Genomic DNA, 23,186 nt, shown 5'->3' with positions numbered 1-23,186 from the left:
CCCATATTCATCTACCCAACGATCCCGTCTTCCCTTCTTTTGACTTTATTAATGCTCAGTTCCCTGCCTATTCTTTCCCTATCCATGTCTTTAATCCCTTTGCCACTCTCCGTTCCTGACCTCTCTACTCAAGCACCATTTGGTTTCCAGGAGTTGCTGTCGCAGGAGAGGCTCTACACAGCTCCTCCAGCTCTGGTTTGGAGTACACAGAGTTGTTCCATATAGACATTCAGATTCTGCATGTCAGAGCTTTGAGAGGACTCAAATCCCTACTCCAAGAGAACTTTGGGAGAATTTGTTATCAAGTTTCAGAAATTTGCTTAGTGTTTAAAACAAGTTTCAGAATATGATAATATTCTGCATTAGGAAGTGTTACAAGAAAATTATTCAAGAATAAATGCGTAAATGCTATGTAATTTTAGCTACACTCTTCTTGTCAACATTTTTGAGCTGCTGATTTACCTCCCTATTGACAGTTTAAGGGTCAAGACAATAAGACTAAAAGTTGTTGAGAACCACAGAGCTGTCATCAATGGATATACAAAAAGGATGAACATTCCCATCACATTTGTCAAGGTTACCTTCAGGTATATAAATTTGAATTCTGTCATCTGAATCAGAGAAAACTCCTACTGCGGAGAAAGCAAAAACTATCAATTTCCCTGCAAATTCATCATTTCTCAATCCAGAGTCTTCTGAAGCAGTGAATATTATTCTTCTCTAAACAGTCACAAAGTTGTTGTTTTTTTTTTTAAACAGCCTAAAAACACGGCAGACTTCTATCATTTCAATTTCACCTATTAGAAATAATGGAAGTTTAAACATATTAAATAAAACAAGATAGCAGAAGAGTACCTTGAGAAAACTCTTCCTTTTCTAACACGCACACTGGCCAAATAGAAAACAGTTTGATCATGCACTGGAAGTTAACCTGTTTGAGACCAAGGAGCCAATACATCCAATACGCTTAAAATAACAATAGTCTTGCTCTCTAATATTTTCATATCTTTACTATCTTAAATGTTTATGTATTTATAAAATTTTATCAGAAAATTCTTCTGCTGAGAAGGGTCTCAAGGTCACGAGATGAGTTACAAAAGGAAAGTCATTATCTACATTATTTCTGCGATTAGAGCCCATACATGACTGTAGAGCAATATTAACAACCAACAAATATTGTCACTTTAATATTCTTGATATAGCCTTGTGAGAAGGGCCAGATGATTTTATTTCTGTTACATTTATTTCTGACCTTGGAATAGCTAAATCCAACTATCATGATATAGATGAAAAGCACATTTTTAGCCCATAATTACAAGTTGTTTCTAAACCATATTTCTTTCTTGAGAAGTCCTCTGTCAATGGCACTAAATTCTTAAGACAGAAGACGTGACTGCACTGCTCAAGTTCTCCTCAGTGCCCACTCGCAATTTGAGAACACTTCCACTGAAACCATCTTTCTATATCATCTATCTGCAATAGCAGTAGGAGCAAAGTTACGTTTTCCACTATTTTCCCTATTGTTTTTCAAGTTCAGCCCAGAAACGGATGTTTCAAACCACCAAATTCCTATTGCTTTATTGAAAATTGGCAGCTAGATAGAAGATACACTTCTATACCTGTAGTATTTTAACATCTCTGTGGGTCTCAGTTTCCTCGTATTTCTTCATGTTGTTTACTAAGCCATATGCTGAGACAGAATGGAGAACAATTTAATCCTTCAGTAATAAGCAAAGGAATGCGAAAAGGCATCTCAGCAAAATACAATGAAATGCTTTAAAGAACCAGATGTTAACTTTGTTAATACCTCCACATACTCTGAAGGATCAAAAAAAACAAGACAAAAGGGTAAGAGGATTAAGCATCTTCACGAACTTTTGTTCATTTGTTTAAGGAAACAAGGACCTCCTCTCATAGTTGGGAAACTACCAGCTATTATAGTATAGTAGAAAAGACATATCTAACAAAGAAATCACTTTTAAGAGCAGATGGGATCATTACAATAATTCAGTCTTGTCTACTATGTAACACACACCATTTATGTTGATGAATATCTTTGGGTTTGTTTATTTTTAAGATTGTCAAGACAGACAAAGATGCTTGGGGTTTATAAAAATGTATGATTTATTACTTTTTTGTCCCATTCTTTCTGATTGTTTTTTGTATGAATATTTGCTGTGTCTTTCCTTATATTAGATTGTGACGCACATCAGGACATCAACCTATCGTGTTACAGTACGCAGCATATTCTAGTAGTATTAGATATTTCAATAGAAATTTTAGACAAGCATCTTACATTATAGCACACATTTCATTTCTTCATAGCTAATTGTACCATGCCCCAATATCCAAAAGCGCTTAAGCACATTATCTCCAGTCAAATCTACATTTATCACCTAAGTAATCAGAAAAGATAAGATAATTATAGCGTATCTGCTCTTTGCATAAGGTTACACAGTTATAAGTATAATGTGGTTTAGATAAAGCACAAAGGCACAATTTATTAAAGAGGGGAAAAAAAACAAAGGTGAGAAATGCTTCTCAGTCTAAGTTAATAACCCCCCAAATTATGCTTACACTACTACTGCACCTTTCCTACATTCCTCTCAGTACAGTGCTTTACCCTCCCACAAGCTGGTTCTCATGAATATTTTTACTTCCATTTCTCTTTTTCTTTATATTTTTCTCCCCTCTTCAAAAATGAGCTTTTTTTTTCCAAATCAAATTATTTTAAGTGATAACTGGAGGAAGAAATTCTACTGACTCCATCTGGACACTTCTTTTATACTGAGAACAAAGAGGAAGAATCAACACATGAAGGAAAAAATAAATAAATTTAACTTAATAGTAAAGTATTGAAGGATGGATGCCTGCAAAAGGAATTGAAAGGAATGGTTTGAGAGAAGCCAAAAATAGGTGGAAAGGTGAAAAGCTTAGATAACGATTTGATGAGGTCCTGGAGAAACAGAATTCCAAGATCCTAAGTAAGAAAAAATGCAGGGGGTAGGACACTGTGCTCCGTATTACTACACTAAGACAGGCATTATGGAAAAGAAACCCCTCCAGACAAAGTGCAGGAATTTGCATACATGAGAACTAGCCACAGCTTTCAAGGTCAACAACTATGCAGCATCTTTCTTCTGTGACTGGCTAAGACAATTTCATTTTATTGTACTGTAAGATAAACTGGTCATTAGTATATACATTTATATATGCCCTCTAAACTTGATCATCATCTGTGATCATTAGAAATTTCCCATGCATTTAGAGTCTTGAGAGTCCAGGCTGGGAAGTACTTAATCAGAAAGAACGTGGTTCTGCATTTGTACAGCCACATTTGTTTCTCTACTTTACAAGTTAACCTTTTTCCTCCCATACCTCTTACTGACAGCATGAAATTCCCTCAAAGCCATCTGGACTTTGAGTGTATTCTATATAAAATTCACTACAAAACCATAAAACAAAATCAGATTGAAACACATAGAAGAACTGCACGATGTATCTAAGTGCATCCTCGCATGAGAAATGGAGAGTAGTCCTTAACAACACTATGAACAAACAGCTCTTCCCCCCCCTCCGTAATATATCTTTTCATCCTAGGCTGTTCCTATCTTTCAGCCATTTGGATAGGTCTCGTGTAAGCTATGTCAATTATGTGCACACTTTCTTTTTACTGCTCTTTTTTCTTTTTCTCTAGCCACTGCACCTCATATTTTGTTCAGCGCTACAGAAAAACCAAACCAAGATGGATACGTGTTATATTGGAAGTGTCATCGGACTGATGTTTTTTCAAATAAAATACGAGGCACAGTAGCTAGAAAATAATCAGATGGACCAGTGAAAGTGGTGCCCTTTGTAATGCTGCTTGACCCTTCTTGTTTGATGGAGAATCACACTTATTAAAACAAACTCAGTTTTGCTGGAGAGGAATACAGAAAGGCTACTGGCTCAGCCAAAGAGCCAGCCTGCTAACCTTCAGAACAATTTTTGTACACCAACTCAGATAAAACCAGCAGCTTTGAGAACATCTTGACGCTTATTTCAGGATTCAGAACACCCTGAGGATTCTCCATAGCAAAAAAATGTGCAGGAGGAATGACAAACTGGAACTTGCCCTCTTAAGTGATAAAACAGGGTGCCGGATACATCACAAATTCCCTAGTGACTCTTGGAGAACAGGCATACTCACCACTAGTATACCAGATGCCATAAAACTGTCCTCGTTATCAGCTTTTCCTCCCAATTCCTCTCTTTGTATAGCTTCTATGGAGAAACACTTCTATTTCCCCCTGCATATCCTATAAAGTGCTGAGGAACTAGACGATTAGGGAAGTGTCAGTACTCTAGTTTTAAAAACTTGCCACACTTTTGGGTGAGAAAGGTTCTGACTCTGATCACTCAGAATTGGCTTTTTCTACAAAAAAATTATGGCTAAAATGCTTAAATTAAAAACATCTGCAGTATTGAAAAAAAGTTACAAGAACATGAATCAGAATGCATTATTAAGACCATTAAGTATTCACTTAATGCATTAAGACCACTAAGTGTTCTCCCTGGCTTTCTTGGCATCTCATCTAGCTTCCACCTCTTTCTTTGGATAAATCTTTCTAATTTGAGATAGGAATATCTTTGCTTAGGATAGTTGCTGCCTCTTCTTCTCTCCTCTGTGCTATCTCCCCAAGGGAAAGGAAAAGCAGAGAATAAAGAATAGTACCTTTTTCTATTGCAACCTGAAGTCTTTTCTTTTTCCTAAGTTTCTGGTTAAGTAAGCTTTCTCCTATGTTTCCTCGGGCACTACAAGGTACTGTGAAGACGACTGTATTACTGTACTTGCTTCTCATCCTCCTTGGTTCTTTGAGCAACATTTCCAGAGAACATTTTCATTAGCTTTAAACTTTTTCGACTTTAGATTGCATGTCTTTATTATAGGCTTTTTAGGCACACTGTGCATTTCATATTTCTCAGAATATAATTGTATCAATCTTGTAACAAGATGTGTTGGGAGCATCATATGGGGAACACTACATTAGCACAGAGCAGAACAGAGAAAGCAGTTCTTAAGCTGAGTAACATCTAGCTCTCCATACATTTAAAATCTGTTTGCTGGGATCACTTCTGGGGAACCCTCATATATAAATTGAAGAAAGAATGCATTATACTGGAGAATTGCCATTTAATTTCTGTTTCTTTGCTTCCAACAAAGAAACAAAATAGAGATAATGCCACCAAGACACTGCAAAAATAATTACATAGATTTTTGAATCGGACAAACAATGGAGTAGTAAGTTTTAACACTTAAAGAGTCACATAAGCAGTAAGGAGAAAATAAAATGTGCACTAGCTATGCTGCTCACTGAAGAGTATGTGATCTTGTAAGAGAAGATTGGATTGTAAGGCAGATGGCACAAGAACACCAAATTACGAGCATCTAAACTTTTGTGTTTTGCACAATACAAAGAATGCAATTTCAAGGTCAGTCTTCATGCACATATTACAGGAAAAACAAGATCAATGCCAAAATCTCAGAGTTTCACTACTGTATTATTGTAAGTGTTCTTAGCTGCCAAACTTCACTGTAAGTTTACATCTAAATATGTACGGCCAATTGTTGCTACTACTGTAACTGTTTAAGTTGAAAAATTTTGTTATTTAGAAGAGCCACTGCTCACAGATACCCATTCCTCATGCTACCTCATTTATTTAAATCATTATTTCTAAAATAAATGTGTTACGCAGAATTAAATCCTATCATAATTTGAAGAAGCTTCAGACTAGCTCTAATTCAGTGGTCAATTTGTAGTAAAGAGAAATGAGCTAGGACAGCCAAAGACACCTCTTAAAAACAGAACCAGAATAACTTCCCTCAATCTACTGGCTATACTCTTGCTAATACAGTCCAGTATGTAGCCAGCCTTCTTTGCTACAATGGCATGCTGCAGATCATGTTCAATTTGTTCACGGGTGTCCTGGTCCTGTTGTACAGGGTTATTCTGTCTCAGGTGCAGGACTTTGCATTTGCCTCTGTTGAACTTCTTAAGGTTCCTGTGAGTCCATTTCTCCCACCAGCTGAAGTCCCCTAAATAGCAGCCTTATGCTTCAGTGTGCTGACCACTTTCCCACAATTCAGCATCAAATGTGAAGTTAGTGAAGGTGCCTTTCATCCCATCATCCACGTCACTAATAAAGCCATTAAACAGTATTGGCTCCAGTATCCACCCCGAGGGATGCCACTACCTACTAGCCTTTAGTTGGACTTTGTACTACCAATTGCAATCCAAACCTGGTAGTCAAACTACTCTTCCATTCACTTTAAAATCCACCTATTGAAATCATAACTTTCCAGTTCGGTTACAAGAATACTATGGGAGACCTTGACAAAAGCCCTGCTAAAGCCAAGATAAACAACATCATCTGCTCTCCCCTCATGCGCCAGGCCAGTCATCTCATCACAGCATGCTACCAAACTGGTAAACCATCAGTAAATCTGTGTTCCTCATCACTTCTTATCCTTCTTTTGCTTGGGCATGTCTTCCAGGAGGACCTGCTGCATCACCTTCCTAGGGACTGAGGTGAGGCTGATTGGGCTGTACTTCCCCAGATCCTCCTTCTTGCCCTTCCTAAAGATTGGTATGATATCTGCTTTTTTCCAATCATCAGAAACCTACCCCAACTGTCAAGAACTTTTGAAGAGAATGGCCTTGCAATGGCATCAGCCAGTTTCCTCAACACCCTTGGATGCATATCACACAAGTCCATGGGACCAAACGGATGCCCAGTTTGCTCAAGCACTCCCATACACCATCTTCCTCTGCCGTGGGTAACGATCCACTCCCACAGACACCAGGCTCAGGAACCCGGGAGAACTAAGAACAGACCTTACTAGCAAAGACTAAGGCATTGGGTGCTTCAGGCTTTCCCACGTCCTTTGTCACAATGTTCCTTGCCCTACTGAGCAGCAGGCCCACGTTTTCTTTTGTCGCTGACATACCCACAGAAGCCCTTTATGTGTGCATGTAAATCACTCTTGCCTCCCCCCCCCCATCCCATCTACATTCAACTCCAACTAAGCTTTTGCTTTTTTAATTTTGTTTCTGCATACCCAGGCAATTCCTTTGTATTTCTCTCAGGTAGCCATCTGATACACCTGCTTGACTATCTGCATGTCAGAATGAACCATCCTTGTATTTCAGAGACTGTCCTGGAAAATCAACCAGCTTTCCAGGGCCTCACTGCCCTTCAGGGATGAGTATCATGGGATTCCCATTAACCACATCCTTGAAAAAGCTGAAGCCTGCTTTCCTGAAGCTTGGGGCTGTAATTGTTGCCCACCTTGCTTCCCTCAGGACCTTAAACTTCCCTATCTCATTGCTGCTGCAGCCAAGGATGCCTTTAGCCTGTGTAGGTCTTCCTTATTTGTGAGTAGCAAGTCCAGCACAGCACCTTCCCCAGTCAGTTTGTCAACCTCTTCTGTCAAGAAATTGTCCTCCATATTTTCCAGAAATGTGGACTGCTTGCACTCTTCCATGCTGCCTTTCCAGCAGATGTTAGGGTGGCTAAAGTCCTCCATGAAATATCATCTTGTGAGAGGTTGGGGGGAAGGATGCAGACTTCTCTGCTCTATGGACCAATAATGGTGCTAGATACTTAGGATAGGTGCAGAATCAAAGTCAGAGATACACTTCAGTGCCAGCTCTTAGGGGCTGCCAAGGTCATCAAGAGTAACGAACTCTCTCAGAAGTGCCATAACTGAAGAAAGGAGAAAATGAGTGCCGCAAATCTGCTGCTCATTCAAAAATCAATTTGATACCAGCAACACTGAGTTGGCACTGGATGAAGAGCATAAGGAGTTGGTGAAAGCCACTGTATGGTAAGCCAGGGAGTGCAAAAGGGCAAAAGGTATGATCTTGCAGTGCTCTGCTTAAGACTTCATCTGTCAGAGTGGCAGAGAGGACTTCCTCCATGCCAAGATACCACCACCCTGATGAACAGACAACATTCCACAGCGAACCTGCAAGCTTAGGATCTTTGGCTGTACTAGGATGGTCCAGAGCTAGTCTTCTCTGGAGTAAACCCACAACAGGAATTATCAGAGGGACCAAGAATCTGATATGGCCAAGCTAAAGCTGGTGTAACTGCTGACTAAAGGATCAGAAGCAGCCTTTTGACTGTCCATCCACTCTGACAAGATGTTTTATGTTAAGAGCTCACATGTGGTATGAAGGTGGCACTTCCTGGACACATGAGAATATTACAAAGCCAGAAAGAATAACACAGCATCAAGATACAAGACAGCATGAAAAGGCACTATGCAGAAAGGAGGTGGAGGGGGGAAGTAGTGGTGTATTGTGACCCAATAGATCAGCTGAAAGACCATAAGATCTTCTCATATGCTGTACACTAAATAGAGGAGGAGACCAGCAAAAATATGCCCTCTACACACATTGTAGGGGAACTCTGGTCTTGGGAAAAAGGTCTTGAGCATACTCTTTGTGAAAAATGCACATATGGACTTCCATTGTCAGAGCTATGAACACTACCACTAGCACGTAAATTATCACATCTTTCAAAGTCTCTAGTCATAAGGGGGCCCTAATATAATGAGCATGACAAAGACACAGTAAGTGGGCAGATGGAGTTATTAGAGTCACAAGCAGAAATATGCAGAACACTACTTCCCATCCATAATTGCTAATTATGTCCCAGTTTTTCATATTCAATTACATACGTCTTTATTCTCTTCACTTTCCACAATTATGGATGTTTCTGGAAGACAAGAAACTTCTAACCCTCACGGGGGTAAAAAAGTATAACTGGTAAAATAGTGTGCTAGAAGCATCTATTTTTAAGATGCAGATAGAAGAAAAAACTTTACACACTTAGAGATGAACTTTGCAAAGAAAACTATCATACTGAAATTTATTCATTTTTATAATAGATTTTTTCAAGCTTATTTTCAGCAAAACGTATTTCATGCTTTAGAATGCATGATATGCATAATTTATGCATGAATGCATAATTTTTGAAGTTACGCGTAATTTTATGCATCTATTAGTAAATCAGAGCTATGGCAAAGGATGACTAAAACTCACTGCTTCAATTAATTTGGTTTATTTCTGCCTGTCAAAATACTACTGCACAGATGCTTAAAAAAAAATCTTATTTATTGCATCTTTCCAGAATAGCAGTAAAGCACATGCAGCACTGAAAAATTTTTTCCACCAGTTTTCCATCCCCTTCACAGCAGTTTCATCTAGCCTATACCTCCCTACTTTGCTGTAGCAAGTCTAATGCTTCTCTTTTTTTGAGGCATGAGGTGCATTCCCACATATAATGGAACAAAATTAGTTTGTTCTGAAGTGACTTGTGTTTGACAAATCTATGTTGGCTTTCACTTATCTTCCTGTTAGCTTCCAAGTGCTAATAAACAGCTTATTTGTTCCAGAAGTTTTTGCATTCCCCATCTGATTGCAGTTGACTTTAAAAAAGTGAGATTGAAGCAAACCAGCTATTAAATACTCCAGCTATCTTGGTAACATCTGCTGATAGCTTAATGTCCCCTCTAATCAGTTCAGTTATTTCTTGATTTTAAAAATTTCTTTTATTTTTGCTACTAAAATGTTATGGAATTATTCTTTTTTGTCCTTCTTGTCCTTTGCTAATTGCATTTTTTCCTCAAGTTTTTGTCTCTTCCGTTTGTGCAATTTCATTAGTTTCTACTTTCTTTACACTTTCACTCTGTGACTTCATCAAAAGATACATGATACAAACTTTGTTTTTTGCCACATATTTAATCTTTCTTTCATTCTGAAATAATTTGCTTTTGTGCTCTTCATATTGTCCTCTTAAGGAACTGACAGCTCTAAAACTTCTTGTCTCCATAGCATTTGACCTACCTTTTTCACGTTTATTGAAGCCTACCTTACTGAAATACACCATCTTTATGATAACATTTTCTTTTCTTCCCTAATTATTAACTCTACAATTTCATTGTCATTCAACCCAAGCTACATCTCACAATAAGGCTGTACTTCCCTATTGAACCAAAACCAGCTGAAGTTTCTCTCTCTTTTTTCCCCCCAACTTCCATGTGGCAAGCAAACTGAAGTATGAAAGCTTAGTAACAAAGTTTTTGTTGTTAGTCTAGTATCTTTTGTATGTAAAGAGATGGAATAATTTTTGCAACAAAAAGAGCTTTTAACTTTAAAACATACAAATAGTCTTTCACCCCTTCTGGTATGAGCCATTACTTAATGCTCAGATTGACAGGTCATTTCTGTTATGGGCTGAAACCAGTTGCAGTCAGACATTCATTGATGCAGTTCTGCTCACTTGCAAGTATTTCTTTTTATAATTTTCTTGTCAACACAGAAAAGAATAAAAGTACCTAATTTTCACTATGTCTGAGTCTTACCCTCTGGACAGCCACATCGTTTTTGTTGCTATCTGTATTTCCCCATTGTCATGTTTTGGCTACTTTTCATTTTCAGACAGCACAAAGCATTAGAGAATATACAGCACCATATTTGTATTTGGAACCTGGGAATACATCTCAAACTCAACTGCTGCTCCAGCCTTCTGAGTGCTAATCCATAATTGAGGCGTAGTGTTACTTCAGCTCTTGAAAAACAGAGGATCCTTTAACTGATTCTTTGTTTTCACTGCAGCACATCACTGATGCATGATACCAGGAGCTGGGTAGTAACAGCTGTTTGCACATCAAAGCATTATTATACCTATATTTAAATATGCCTCAACTAACCTTTGCACTTTATCGTTGTAACTATTATTTTCCTCACCACTGAGAAAGTTCCTTCTCAGGCTTTCCCACTCAATGTTTACAAGCTACATGGAACTGCAGCCCAAGACAAATCATCTTCTTTAGAAGTAATTTCTGAGGCCTTGCACAGTCAAGGCTATAGCTCCTCTCATCCTCTACCTGCAGCTTTCCTCGCCTAAGTAATTTGATATTTTACTACTTTGTGGTATGAACTAATTGTGAGGATTTTTGCTTTGTAGAGAGCTTTCCTTTGCCATTCACATTTTGCCCTCTTAACAGTCATTTTCTGTTCATTATTCTGTAAGGTAATTATAGGCAAGTTCTCCTAACTATATCAAAATCAGCATTTCTAACACAGTGCAAGCGAAATAAATGTGATGTAATATCAGAACAGGCATTCCTTCTACATTCTGCAAAATGATTTTTAAGTTGTCCAGTTAAATGGTGGCAGATACATATTTATAAGTAGTACCCAAATCATTAGAGCTTTCTAGTATATACCACTTTTTTAGTAGGATGCATTCTGAAATGCTACAGACCTTGATCACTCTACTCTGAACGGCCTTGGACTAACATTATTGTCAGAATACACCAAAGGGAAGAAAGGGGGTTTTTTTGGTTTTGTTTTTCCTTTCCTCAGTTTGGAATGCACCTAAGTCTAATTTGCTGAAATATGTTGGACAGTTTTGACCACAGAAGCAAAAGCAGCCTGAGCCACATACTAAATATCTCTGCCAATTGCCAGGACACTCCTCAATCAAAACTCAAAAAATAACAAAAACATGCTGTACTTGAGCTCAGACAAAGCTACATTTACTTCACTACTGAGACACAATGCATACTCTGATACGCTTCTACAAATTCTGATGCTTTCAAACCACATGCTTTGCAAAGAAAAAACACAGCACATTTTGTATGTGTTGAAATTAGTACTAGTTACATCAACATACTGAGCACCACAGCTGTCCAACCTAGAGGTAAGGATGAATACAAATACCCCAACTTACATCTTTAGTGACAGAGTGATGAAAGCAAGCTGTATTTTGATGGGTCTGTCTTCTTTTCAAAACAGTCACACCATGTGACCCAGACATTATCGGTACTTCTTAAATAACAGCCCTAAGAAGGCAGTAACTAAATGCTAAGACCTTCAGTAATGTAAGGAGATAAGATCAAAAATCTAAACAAAATTCACCCATTCTCTCCTTCTAATGCTCTGCTTATATGTAAGCACTAAGTTTCATACATGATGACCAGTATTACTTATATTCTGATGTATGCATTGCAACACTGTCAACTCATAATTTATCAGCATTATCCTTTCAGTCATTTCACATGAATAGCTTGTATGCTTTCCTCCAAACAAATTATTTGCTTTATTGACAATTTTTTTCCTAGAAAGCTTTTAAGTTGTTTGATTAGTCCTACCTGATCTGCTTGCCTTCTCGAACATCATATAAAGAAAAAAAGACATCTGTGTCTTCTCCAATTGTGTTGTAGGTGAAGCTCTTTAGACTGAGGAAGAAGTGATGAGGCACTGGCATACGGCAAGCTTCCCCATGACGCTGACGAATTGTATCCACCTGATTAAAACCATAAAAGTAATTTTTTAGTTCTTCATAAACGAAGAACATACAACTGACTTTATAATTATAAGCAAGAGTCTGCCCTCCTTTCTCCATCAAGTAAAAGCTTAATCTCAAATATATGCTATGTTAGAGATACATGACAGATTAAGTTTTATTTCTCTAATTTTTCTATTTTTTAGTTAGAACAGTTTGAGAAACCATGATAACCAAGTAAATACGAGATACGTGATCTATAAATTTGAAGTCTACTTTCATCAACTAACCTGGATCAATCCTATTTCTCAAATATTGTCTCAATTCTGTTACTGAAAAGGAACTATAATAAGATGGTGCTAGGAATCTTCTTGACTCCTATTCTAAGTAGGTGGATGTCAAAGCATTTTTAAGCACAACATTTTAAGTAATTTCTTTTTAGCAGTTCATTTATAGTGATCATTTAGGTATAACAAAAAGAAATCTCAACATCAGGTTGATAGCATGAGTTAAAGTCAAGCACCAGAAAGGTTTACATTTTGACCAAGTATATCAAGGCCTATTTACAACAGTGAAAGATGAAAAAAGTGCACAACTAAAAATAAAAAACTATTTCTAATTTTGATAGAGCTTTATATTGCTTGTACACTGATCTGAATAAACAGGTTGCATCAGTAATGAAAGCTCAGTAGGCTAGTCTGGTTTGAATGCGCTAAATAGATACACACTAACAAAGAAACTGTTAACATTTCCAACTCTCAGCACAGATTTGAGATAGCTTATAAAATAGAGCATAAAGTTAATTTTGTTCAGGATTTTTAATTAAATCCAAACACATCCTCGTCCTTCAAAGACAGGAACCTGGGGAAGCACAGGTCTCTAGGAAAGCTCAGACACAAATTCCAAGTAAAACAAGAGCCTACTAAGGTATGAGTTAGCAGGTAGAGAGAAGACTCATGGGCAGACTGAAGCTTTGGGTCTGACCAGAGAAGTTATTTTGAGAACAACAGCTAGAGCTGAGGAAAAGAGGGCTAAATGGAAGTTGAAGAAGGACATTAACGAGTTAATTATTCTTGGAGATCTTCTGAGGAAGTGCTCCATATAAGACTTACCCAGTCTTATATACCTTTTATACCTTTATGTACAGATACATTATCAAAAATTTAAAGACAACAAAAATTCATACGTAGACGTTTTACAGCAGTTTTACCTGTGATGTGCTCTGCTGGACACTGTGTCTACTTGATAAATGCTGTGGAGATAGAGAATACTAAAATGTAGAACTTCTTTTTAGAGCAAGAAATATTTACATTACATCTGTATAGCATTAAAATAGTATTAAAAAAAAAAAGATTGTTCAAGATTATCAACTTTTCCTGTTTTTTTTTTTCTTCACAATATATCAATCACAAGACCACTAGCTTTCTAATAGGCTTTTCCTAATTCCCAGTTAGGCCTTTCTTAGCCTAATTACTATAATTTAAAGGTGGCATTTATCTTAGTTTTTAATATAAATGGCTGCGGCAAACTGGACAGAATTTCCAGCACTGTAATAGCATTTCTTTTCAAGAGGTCCTACACCCTATGTTGTATAATCTATGTATCCTCTTGTTAAACAAGGGGATACCTCACTACTAAACCTCATCTATCAGTACCCTATCTATGAAAAGGTGCATTTGTTCAAACACATAGAAATCTGGAAAGAAGGAGTTTTTTTATACTTTGTTTAAATTTTTTGCTCAGATCTCGCCTGTCAGGAAGTGAAATCCTGATAAACCACTCAAGACATTTCTACAATTTCAGCTGGTCAACACCCGTATAGAAATGTCCGTATTAAGAGCTACATCGCTGAAATGGAGCTCAGAGGATGATCCTGTATTTAAAGCCTTTCATGCTAAAAGGAAATGGTATAATCAGAAAATGGACTGCAAGTCTCTCACTGAACCTATTTAATCTCCAAAGGGAGATTTAAATACTAATCTAAATTGAAAAGGTTTCGGAGAGGTTTAAAAAAAATCATTAATGATTCTGCCATGCCTGACGCATTCATTTCAACACTGGCATTTTAAACTGAAATATTAACACTATTACATGCTTATATATATTACCTTTATTCTTCCCTATCTCTATCCTTCTATTACATGCCTTGTATCTTATTCTAACAAAACATACATTCTGTCTAGCAGAACCAGCATGATCTGTTTGACAGTCTTGAAGCTTCAAAATAGGCGAAAGTAGAAGAAATCCCACAAACATATATTCAACAATACTGTTTCCGAAACATGTCACTGTCTTCCCCTCAGAAGGAAAAACAGAGGAAAGACTCATTACCAGAAAAGGAAAGATAATCTTCATAATGAGATTAAATCAAGAAGATACTAAATTAAATGGCATATTTTGAAATCTCTTCATATTCACTGTTATAAAAGTGTCCTCTTCCACACTGCCAGAAGAAGAAATTACGATCTCCAGCTGCACCGTGCATCTTACGACAGCACCCTCCTCTGAACATTAAAGCCCTTTTAGTTTAGCTGGCTGAGTTGCCTGTTTATTCACTGAGTATCAACTGGCACCGAAGAGACCAGCTATTTAAACTGTTCAAGTTATCCTGGCTTCTTCTGACTGAAACTCAACTGTCGATCCAAGTCATAATGTGGGAGATGAGCTCTAGTAAGAGAGGTACAAGAGGTGGTCCAAAGAGCGACGGTCTCCTCAGCCAACACAGCTGTTTACAGAGTCCACACCTAGCTAAATCCTGAACAACTGGCTGAAAATTAGGTTGCAAGTTTATTGCAACCAAGAGACTAGATTTCACTAACACTCCGCTTTCACGTTTCTGGACTACGCTACTGCAATACAGACGACTACTAGCAAAGTTCATTTTATGTACCCTTGCTTGTGAGTTTTGTGCCCAAAGCACGTGTGTTCTCTTGGAAGCCATTCCTGGGCACATGAATGAGGAGGCAACTGCAAATAGTCAGCGAGAAGTTACCAGTGGTAAATCATGCTTGACCAAGCTAATTGCTTTCCATGATCAAACAGTTAGATCCGAGGATGAGGGAAAGCTGGTGGATGACTTGACTTTAGCAAGGCACTTGACAGTCTCCCACAGCAACCTTGAACACAAGTTGGGAAGTTACACCTGGATAGGTAAATTAACTATATTGGTAAAAAATTATCTGGATTGTCAGGCTCAAAAAGTAGCAGTTGGTGGCTTGTACTCTACTTGGAGGCTATTTACAAGTGAAGTTCTTCAGGGCTCTATCCTGGGAGCTATGCTGTCTAGGAAGTTCACAGATGCTATTAAATTGAGGGCACCAGTCAATACATCTGAGGGCAAGGCCTCCATGGCAGGGGGACCTAGGCAGTCTAGAGGAACTAGCTAATAGGATTCTTATGAAATTCAACAAAGACAAAAGCACCTGGAACAGACTAATCCCTTCGATGATACAGGCTGGGGACTGCCTGGCACTGTCATGCTGGAGAGCAAGCTAAACTTAAGCCAGAAGCGCACTCTGGCAGCAAGGAAGGTTAACAGCATATTGGATTGTATTAACAGAAATGTAGGCAGTAGCTTGAGAAAAGTGTTTATTCCCTTCTACTCAGCACTCAGTGAACTACATCGGAAATACTGCACCCTGCCTTGGGCTCCCCAGAACAAAGATGCACAAACTACAGCAAGTTCAGCAAAGGATTGCCAACATGGCTGGGAGCTGGAGCACATGCTGTAAGAGGAGATGGTGAGGGAATGAAGCTTGTTTACTCCAGAGAAGAGAAAGCTTAGAGGGGACTGAATGGCAGCCTTCCAGTATCTATGAAGAGGTTATCAAGATGATGGAGCCAGGCTCTCTACAGAGCTGCATGGCAGGACGGTGAGAGTCTATGGTCACAAACTACAACAGGGGATGTCCCAACCTGACACAAGGAAAAAAAAAAAATCCCTATTAAGGGCACTCAAGCACTGGGGCAGGGATCCAGTCTTTCTCCTTGAAGAGTTTTAAGACCCAACTAGACAAAACTCTGAGCAGCCTGGTCTGAATTTATTATTGACTTTGCTTTGAGCAGGAGGTTGAACTAGAGACTCCTGAGGTCCCTTCCAACCTTAAATGTCTAATGAGGTAGTAGAAAAGTAGGGCTGTTAGGAGACCTTTCTTCTTCTTCTTCTAAAATAAAGAATTAGTTTTATCTCTATTCTTCCTGAGAGGTACTCGTTTGTTGAGGTTGTAAAAGCTTTAGTAGATAAAAATCTATTTCAGTGTATCTTTCTTCACCATTATAAAGTGTTTTCTGATGCCTAAAGAAAGTCTTTGTCACTGCAACCTAGGCCCACTGCTTCTTATCCATCATTAAGATGAATGGACTAATTAATTCAGCTTGTGATCCCAATATAATACTCAAATCCTCTTCTACAAAACCATCAAAGTTTGCAGTGCCCCATCTACATTTCAGAAGCAATAAGTGACTGCCAAAGTTAAGAATCTTACATGTACCTTTGCAAATTGTATCCTATACTTTTCAAATAATTTTTCCAACTGGTCTACATGATTTTGAAACCTAATCCTTTCCTCTCATGTACTTGCAATCACTTCCAACTTTGTGGTATTTACATATTTAGTATGCATACTGCATATTTCACCATCCACTTATTAATGAAAAAAGCATTTTAAAATGGAGTATGATCACCAAAAATTCAGCCGATTCATCCCTCTCCCTAATTTGCAAATGATTAGTAAAGTTTTCAATATTACTGCTAACCATTCTCCACTATTTTTGAGTAAGGTTCTTCTAATTAGCCTTGTATCTACTTTACAGTATTTTCATCTAGAACTAGCAATCAGAAGAACTTAAACTGAAAGACCATTAAAAATCTTTAAGACAATCTAGATGTGACATCAGCTGCCTTTCCTCTATGCACTAGACTCATTTTTGTTCTAGAAGTAAATTGGAATGTTTTTAAATTGAAATTTGAACAAGTTCATGTTCACCATTACTTATCTCCTTGCTCCAAGTAGTTATATTTCCCCGTCCCCTCACTTCTTCTTGGTAACCTTAATTTCCCATTACTTCACTTTAGTGTCTGAAGTCAACAAAGAATGCTTAGTCTTATCCAATAAGGTCTTTTACCATATTTCCCATCTTTATCCCCACTGAGTGTCTTGTGGTTTTGTCTTGCATTTTTTTAAAGAACTATTAACTCTCTCTACCTCTTTTGCCTGTCAAACATGCTTCCCATATCTTACCTACCTATATCAGTGTTTATTACTGTTTCCTCCTTCCTTTCCTAACAATGCTTGATAATCGAATGCAATCATTTCCAAGTCAGTTACAAACAAATTGCTTTCTAATTTCATATTCTCAGCCAATTTCTTACTAGGGTTTAGAACCAAATCTATACCAAACTGTCCTGTGACAACCTGCTATTTCCAAAAAAACAAAAACAAAAATCAAACAAAAACCCAAACCTCCTGCTCAGCCTTTAGTTTCCTTTCCTAATAGATGCCTGGACATTTTTTTATTTATTTTTTAAATAAGCAGTCTTTCTTACCAATCTCATTTTCTCTCTGAATAAAATGTAGGCAATTATGAGGTAAAGGCACAGTTAATTTGAAACTTGTCTATTTATTAGCAACTCTGGTAAACTAATAGTTTTTTTTCAGGTAGTTGAAAGAAGCAGCTTAGACCTAGCAATAATGTAGTAAGTACGTGTACCTTTCACACATCTGTTAAACTCATCCTGAAAACACACGCACAAGCCAATCACTCTACAGAAAAGCAAAACACATTTAATGGCTAGGTTTGAACACTTCTGATATTTGCAAATGCCTCCAGAGATTTGTGCTTTGTATCCCCTTTCGCTAAAAATCCAAGCATTTCTGACGTTCTGCTGGACTTGTGTTGCTCAACAACAGCTTAAACCTAGTGGCGACTCCAACACTAAGCTCCTTGGCAGGATTCTGATATTTTCCCACAATTTCAAAAGTAACGTAAAGCAAAACGAATCTGTGCTTTATGGAATTTGTTAAAACCACAAATGTCTTCATATGGAAAGGGCAATTTGGTTTCCTTCAGGAGTAAAACAACAATTTCTGACAAATGCTGCTCGTCCTGAAGCCACTAGGATGCAGCTTCATGAGGAGTTCCCTGGAGAAACAGAATAGGCAAGGCCCTAAGGTGCGACGTTTCTGACAAAGAGCTGAAGATAATGAAACCTCACATAGTAGCTGGAAATATACTTAGCAAAGTAAAATAAAAACTAAAGATGATACACAAAATTTTAAACTTGAAAATTTTACCAATAAAAGTAATGGTAAGCCTAAGAGATCCACACAAAACACTTGAATTTCTTCCCACTTACAGATAGGAAGGCCCAGTATGTTACCTCATCCATTTTTCTGCTAACATGAAATTGTTTCTTACGGCACATTTAACAATCTACGGTTCTCTAAATCTGAAAAAGTAACTGGGCTCTCATGACTACCTTCGATAGGTTATTTTACAATGTAAAACCTCATTGCACAATTGGGAATCCATTATATACTTCACCAGGAGTAAGGAGGATTCTCCCCCTTGTTGAAGAAAAAAACCCTTCAATTCTTGCAAAATTTAGGTTAAATAGTTTTTCTGCTGTTTTGATTCCTAAAATTGCCTTCTGACTGTGAACTTGATGTGATCTGACAGCACTGAATCCCTGAATCTGCAAACTAAAGCAACAGTGAGGTGTGAACTGACTAATGGCCATGTCCTGCTACCAGCGGACTTGTTCTTCAGGGCCAAGACCAGCAAGTTATTTCTTTGCTGTTTTTCCAGGAAAACTCAGGTGTAATAGCACCAAACTCTCCTCTGTCTATGGCAAATCAGAAATTAATGCCCAAAGTTACTTCTGTAGGGTGATATACTTCAATATTTCCCCATGTAACACATTTTTTATTTCTTTCCCAAATCCACTGTTACATGATGAAAATAATCCAAAACAGCAATAGCATGTAGCCTGTTTAAAAAAGTGCCTTTGTTTTGGGGAGAAGTACATCTTGCACATGAAAAAAAAATACCTAGGCACAGACTTATCACTACCTAATCTTAGATAACTAAAAGCCAAACAACTTTTTAAAGTAGGAAATTAAATATTTACAGAAGTAAGTCAGACCATAACAACATTTACTTAGTAAAATCAGTTTTCTCTGTGAGAATATTAAGTTAAGAAATTGTTTTAGAGTAACAGTTTTTTTTGTTTTTTTTTAAAGGAAAGCATCACCTTGAAAAAGGTCTTACTCTCCTCTGAACATCACATGCTGTTCCTCACTTTACAGTTACATCATGACCCTGAACAAAAATAACTGCATTACATAGTCCTACTAATACAAGAGAATCCAAATAAACATACTGTGAATTGTATTAGTGGCTCTACAGTTCATTAATGACACAATTCACATATCTAAAACAAATTTAACTTTGCTATGTACTGATACGAATGCACCAGTGACTAAAAAGGATAGAAGCTGGAACTCGTTGCAATGAAGGAATGCTTAAATACAATCATGTAAGCGAAAGATTGTACTCTTTTCCAGTGAAATGCAAACATTCCTATTAAAATGATGGGCATTTTAATATTGCTGTGCGATACTGCCACACAACACAGAAGGCCTTAGGGTTCAAGGATTAGTTTTGCTTAAATTAACTTATTCAGTGGTCTCCCTGCCTCGTCCTCTGTTTTGTGAGTTCAAAAAAGCCTTTGAAGAGGGCAAAGATGCTCATTCTCTATGCAAACTCCTGGAAGTATTTTCACCGACGTATTTTTCATCTGTATCTGCAGACTCTCCTGGAAGAATAGTCTAGCAGGTTTCATGTACTTTCTGGACTCACAGAAACTGTTGATGGACTCCAGGCTCTGGAAGCTTTATTTAATAGAAGTATGCTAAACAATGCTAGATCTCACAACAGGAAGAATTCCTATTTCTCCCTGCAAATTAATAATAACTGTTTGAAAATTGTGTCTAATGAACGCCCACGTAACCCAAAGGCAAGTCAACCTATTTGACTTCATTATATTTCAGCGTGTCTGCTGCACAGCCCTTTCAAATGAATAGAACTCTGCAGGCAAGTTGAAACCGTGACGCATCAGAGATTTTGCATTATTGCCCAGCTGAGAGACTTCAGCATTGCACTTGCAAAAGGCAGGCGTTAAATGGCAAACTGCAGATTACCTTATATAAAGTCTGCAGAATACATGCAGGAGCCAGGGGTCTAGAAAACCTGACCTATAAAGAAAAACTGAAAGAAATGGGGTCGTTTAGCCTAAGGAAGAGAAGACTGAATGGGACAGAACAGCAGTCTTCAAAAACAAAGCCTGGTGCAGAGAGGCAGGGAGTAATCTGTTCCTCTGGACAAGACAGTAAAATGGAAGCTTAAGTTGCAACAAGAAATACTCTGCGTCTAAGACAACTACTAATAAAACTTCCTAACTGCAAGAACAGTGAACCATGCAAAAGGACTGCCTGGGTAGGCTTTGGAGCCTCCACCAGTAGACGTTTTCAGAAACAGAAGAAGTTGTCAGAAATGACTGTGACTGTTGATCCTGACATTAAGCAGGGGAAAGGACTGGATGACCTCTTGATGTTTTCTTTAGTTCTATGAATAAGTGGAAAAGAGATTATTGCTACTTCATTTAATACTAGTACATTGATTTTAGCAACAAAGACCAAAGTGTACAATTGTTTCTATTAGCTATATCTGATGGATTTGCCTTTTTAGAACTCCTCCTACTGCTTCTGAAACAATAGATTCAAAAACAAGAGAAAATTGCAAGAAGAAACAATGTTCAAAGGCACCTGCACTACTTTTTCAACCAAGTTTTTACAGACTTTCTGAAAGAGATTTTACATATATTGCATATGGACTTTATTAGAGCTCCTGAGTATTTTTCTTTCTATGTCTTTCCATCCGTTCTGTCAAAATGCATACAGCATGTCATTTCCAAAGAAAGTTCATTCATTCTTACTAAAAGGAACACAGAGTACTTGAAATACTGACTATTCTGATGATTATGGTGCAAAAGAGAAAAACATTTAGCTTACAACACTAGTTTAACTAAGACGACACGTAAGAGGAAAGAATAAAAATTCTTTTTCCCTTCTTCACACCAACCCCCAAGAAATCTCAAAAGAATCTCCCACAGATTTCTTACCATTTTATAAAGATCTGAAACACTGATCTGATCTGAATCCACAACCTCAAAGTCTTTCCGAGGAACTAAATCTAGGCCCAAATGTCTACAAAAGAGAAAGAAGAGACAATGATAAGTGTAACATATCACAGCATTCACTATTATCTACTACATGTGCTTACTCAAGGGCAAGGACTCAGGAAATATTCAGTTGTATTTAATGATTAACAATTGCAGAAAGATTAAACACAGATAATCCTTTTAAATAAAACTAAACATAAATATCAAACCAAAAAACACTAGGAGCTTGTTACATTTGTTCACCGACTTCAGTGGAGCTACAGCAATTAATGCTAGCTGATGAAATATTAAGAAATAAAAGGAAATGCTGTAGGCAAATAAAGTTACTACTCTGGTTTCTGCTACAATATTTGAGTAGGTTCTTTCTCTACACAATTAAAAAAAAAAGTTCCATCAATAATCCTGTTCAAATGTGCAGATATAATGCCTTGGGAAGCTGCTTTGAAATTCCTGGTGCTCATGCAACTAAACCTCTGATTTAATCTCCATATAAACATAGTAATTTTTCTTATTAACAACAACAGAAACAAGAATTTTAATTGGTATTTTTATTACACAAAGTAACTTCTAATCAGAAAGATTTTAGCTCAATCTAAATACATTAATAATTCAAAAAAGGCTCCATCAGTGCAAAGAGGAGGGTCAGCTAAGAGATCCTGTAGTAAAGGCAGCTGTCCAGGTCACAGCTGCATAGGAGTAGTAAACAGAAAAGGCTATTTTGTAGCCAGGCAAATTAATGAGTGACTATTCCCAATTAATTAACAATGGTCGACTAAGCTTAAAAGGTGGCAAAAAAACAACTTTTGCTCCGTAGTTCCTCAGATTTTGTGGCATAAAATGTTCAGACAATTACAATAAAAGTATTATAATCACACGCATCAGGAGTAAAATTAAAGAAACGTGAATTAACCATTTCCCAGCTCCTGACTTCTTTCATCTTATAACTTTGATACTTCATTTACAAATATTTCATATTAAATTTCTCTATAGTCTAAAGAAAAAAAAAATTTGAGAGAGGTGCTCTCACAGGCTACGTTTGCAGACTTTCTGTCAACAACTAGGGAGAAAAAGTGAATTTAAGTATGCAATTGAGAGAGACATATTCTGTAATATGATGGCAAATACAGTATTTTATCTGAAAAACCTCTCAGGTACTACCGAATAATTGTACAGTGCCAAAAACCTCCAAGTACTCCAGTGTCTGTTTCAGAGGAGGTCACTTAAACGAGGACCAAGTAAGAGCCAGTGCTTTGCATGATGCCCTGCTTCACTTGCTGCACAGTGTACTTTTTTTTATTGCTTCAAGTTTCCCAACTCCCTTAATTTTTTTGAAACTCATTTGCTGCTTAATCAGGCTTTCCTTCTTTAATTATATCCCTGAACTACCAAGTCTCAAAAACACAGTTCAGCCCTTGTCCACTTACTGGCAAACAGCTGTTAGGCAGTACCGCAATTGCCGTTAAAATATTGTACCGACCAGCTGGAATTTCCACATTCTTTGTTCTTTGCCAAAAACAATTATATTTTCAATGGGAAAAGGAACAATTTTCCCTCCTCAATATAATTTTCATGTCAAATATCAGTTTGTACACTCTAGGACTAAGCT

At 37.5% G+C, this 23,186-nt stretch overlaps 1 protein-coding gene across 1 annotated transcript in view; it reads right to left on the bottom strand.

Annotated features, from left to right (window-relative positions):
* DOCK3 (dedicator of cytokinesis 3) overlaps positions 1-23,186 on the bottom strand; it is a 201,483-nt gene that overhangs the window by 118,891 nt on the left and 59,406 nt on the right. Inside the window, exons 7-9 of the mRNA XM_067303645.1 lie at positions 21,521-21,605; positions 13,550-13,591; positions 12,206-12,360 (exon numbers count right to left, since the gene is read on the bottom strand). Of these exons, the coding sequence (XP_067159746.1) occupies positions 12,206-12,360; positions 13,550-13,591; positions 21,521-21,605 (282 nt within the window). The remainder of the gene's footprint in view (positions 1-12,205; positions 12,361-13,549; positions 13,592-21,520; positions 21,606-23,186) is intronic.

The sequence above is a fragment of the Apteryx mantelli genome, chromosome 12 (assembly GCF_036417845.1).
Source record: "Apteryx mantelli isolate bAptMan1 chromosome 12, bAptMan1.hap1, whole genome shotgun sequence".
Classification (NCBI taxonomy): Eukaryota; Metazoa; Chordata; class Aves; order Apterygiformes; family Apterygidae; genus Apteryx; species Apteryx mantelli.
The sequence above is the reverse complement of the archived record's forward strand: the minus strand, read 5'-3'. Positions and strand labels throughout refer to the sequence as shown.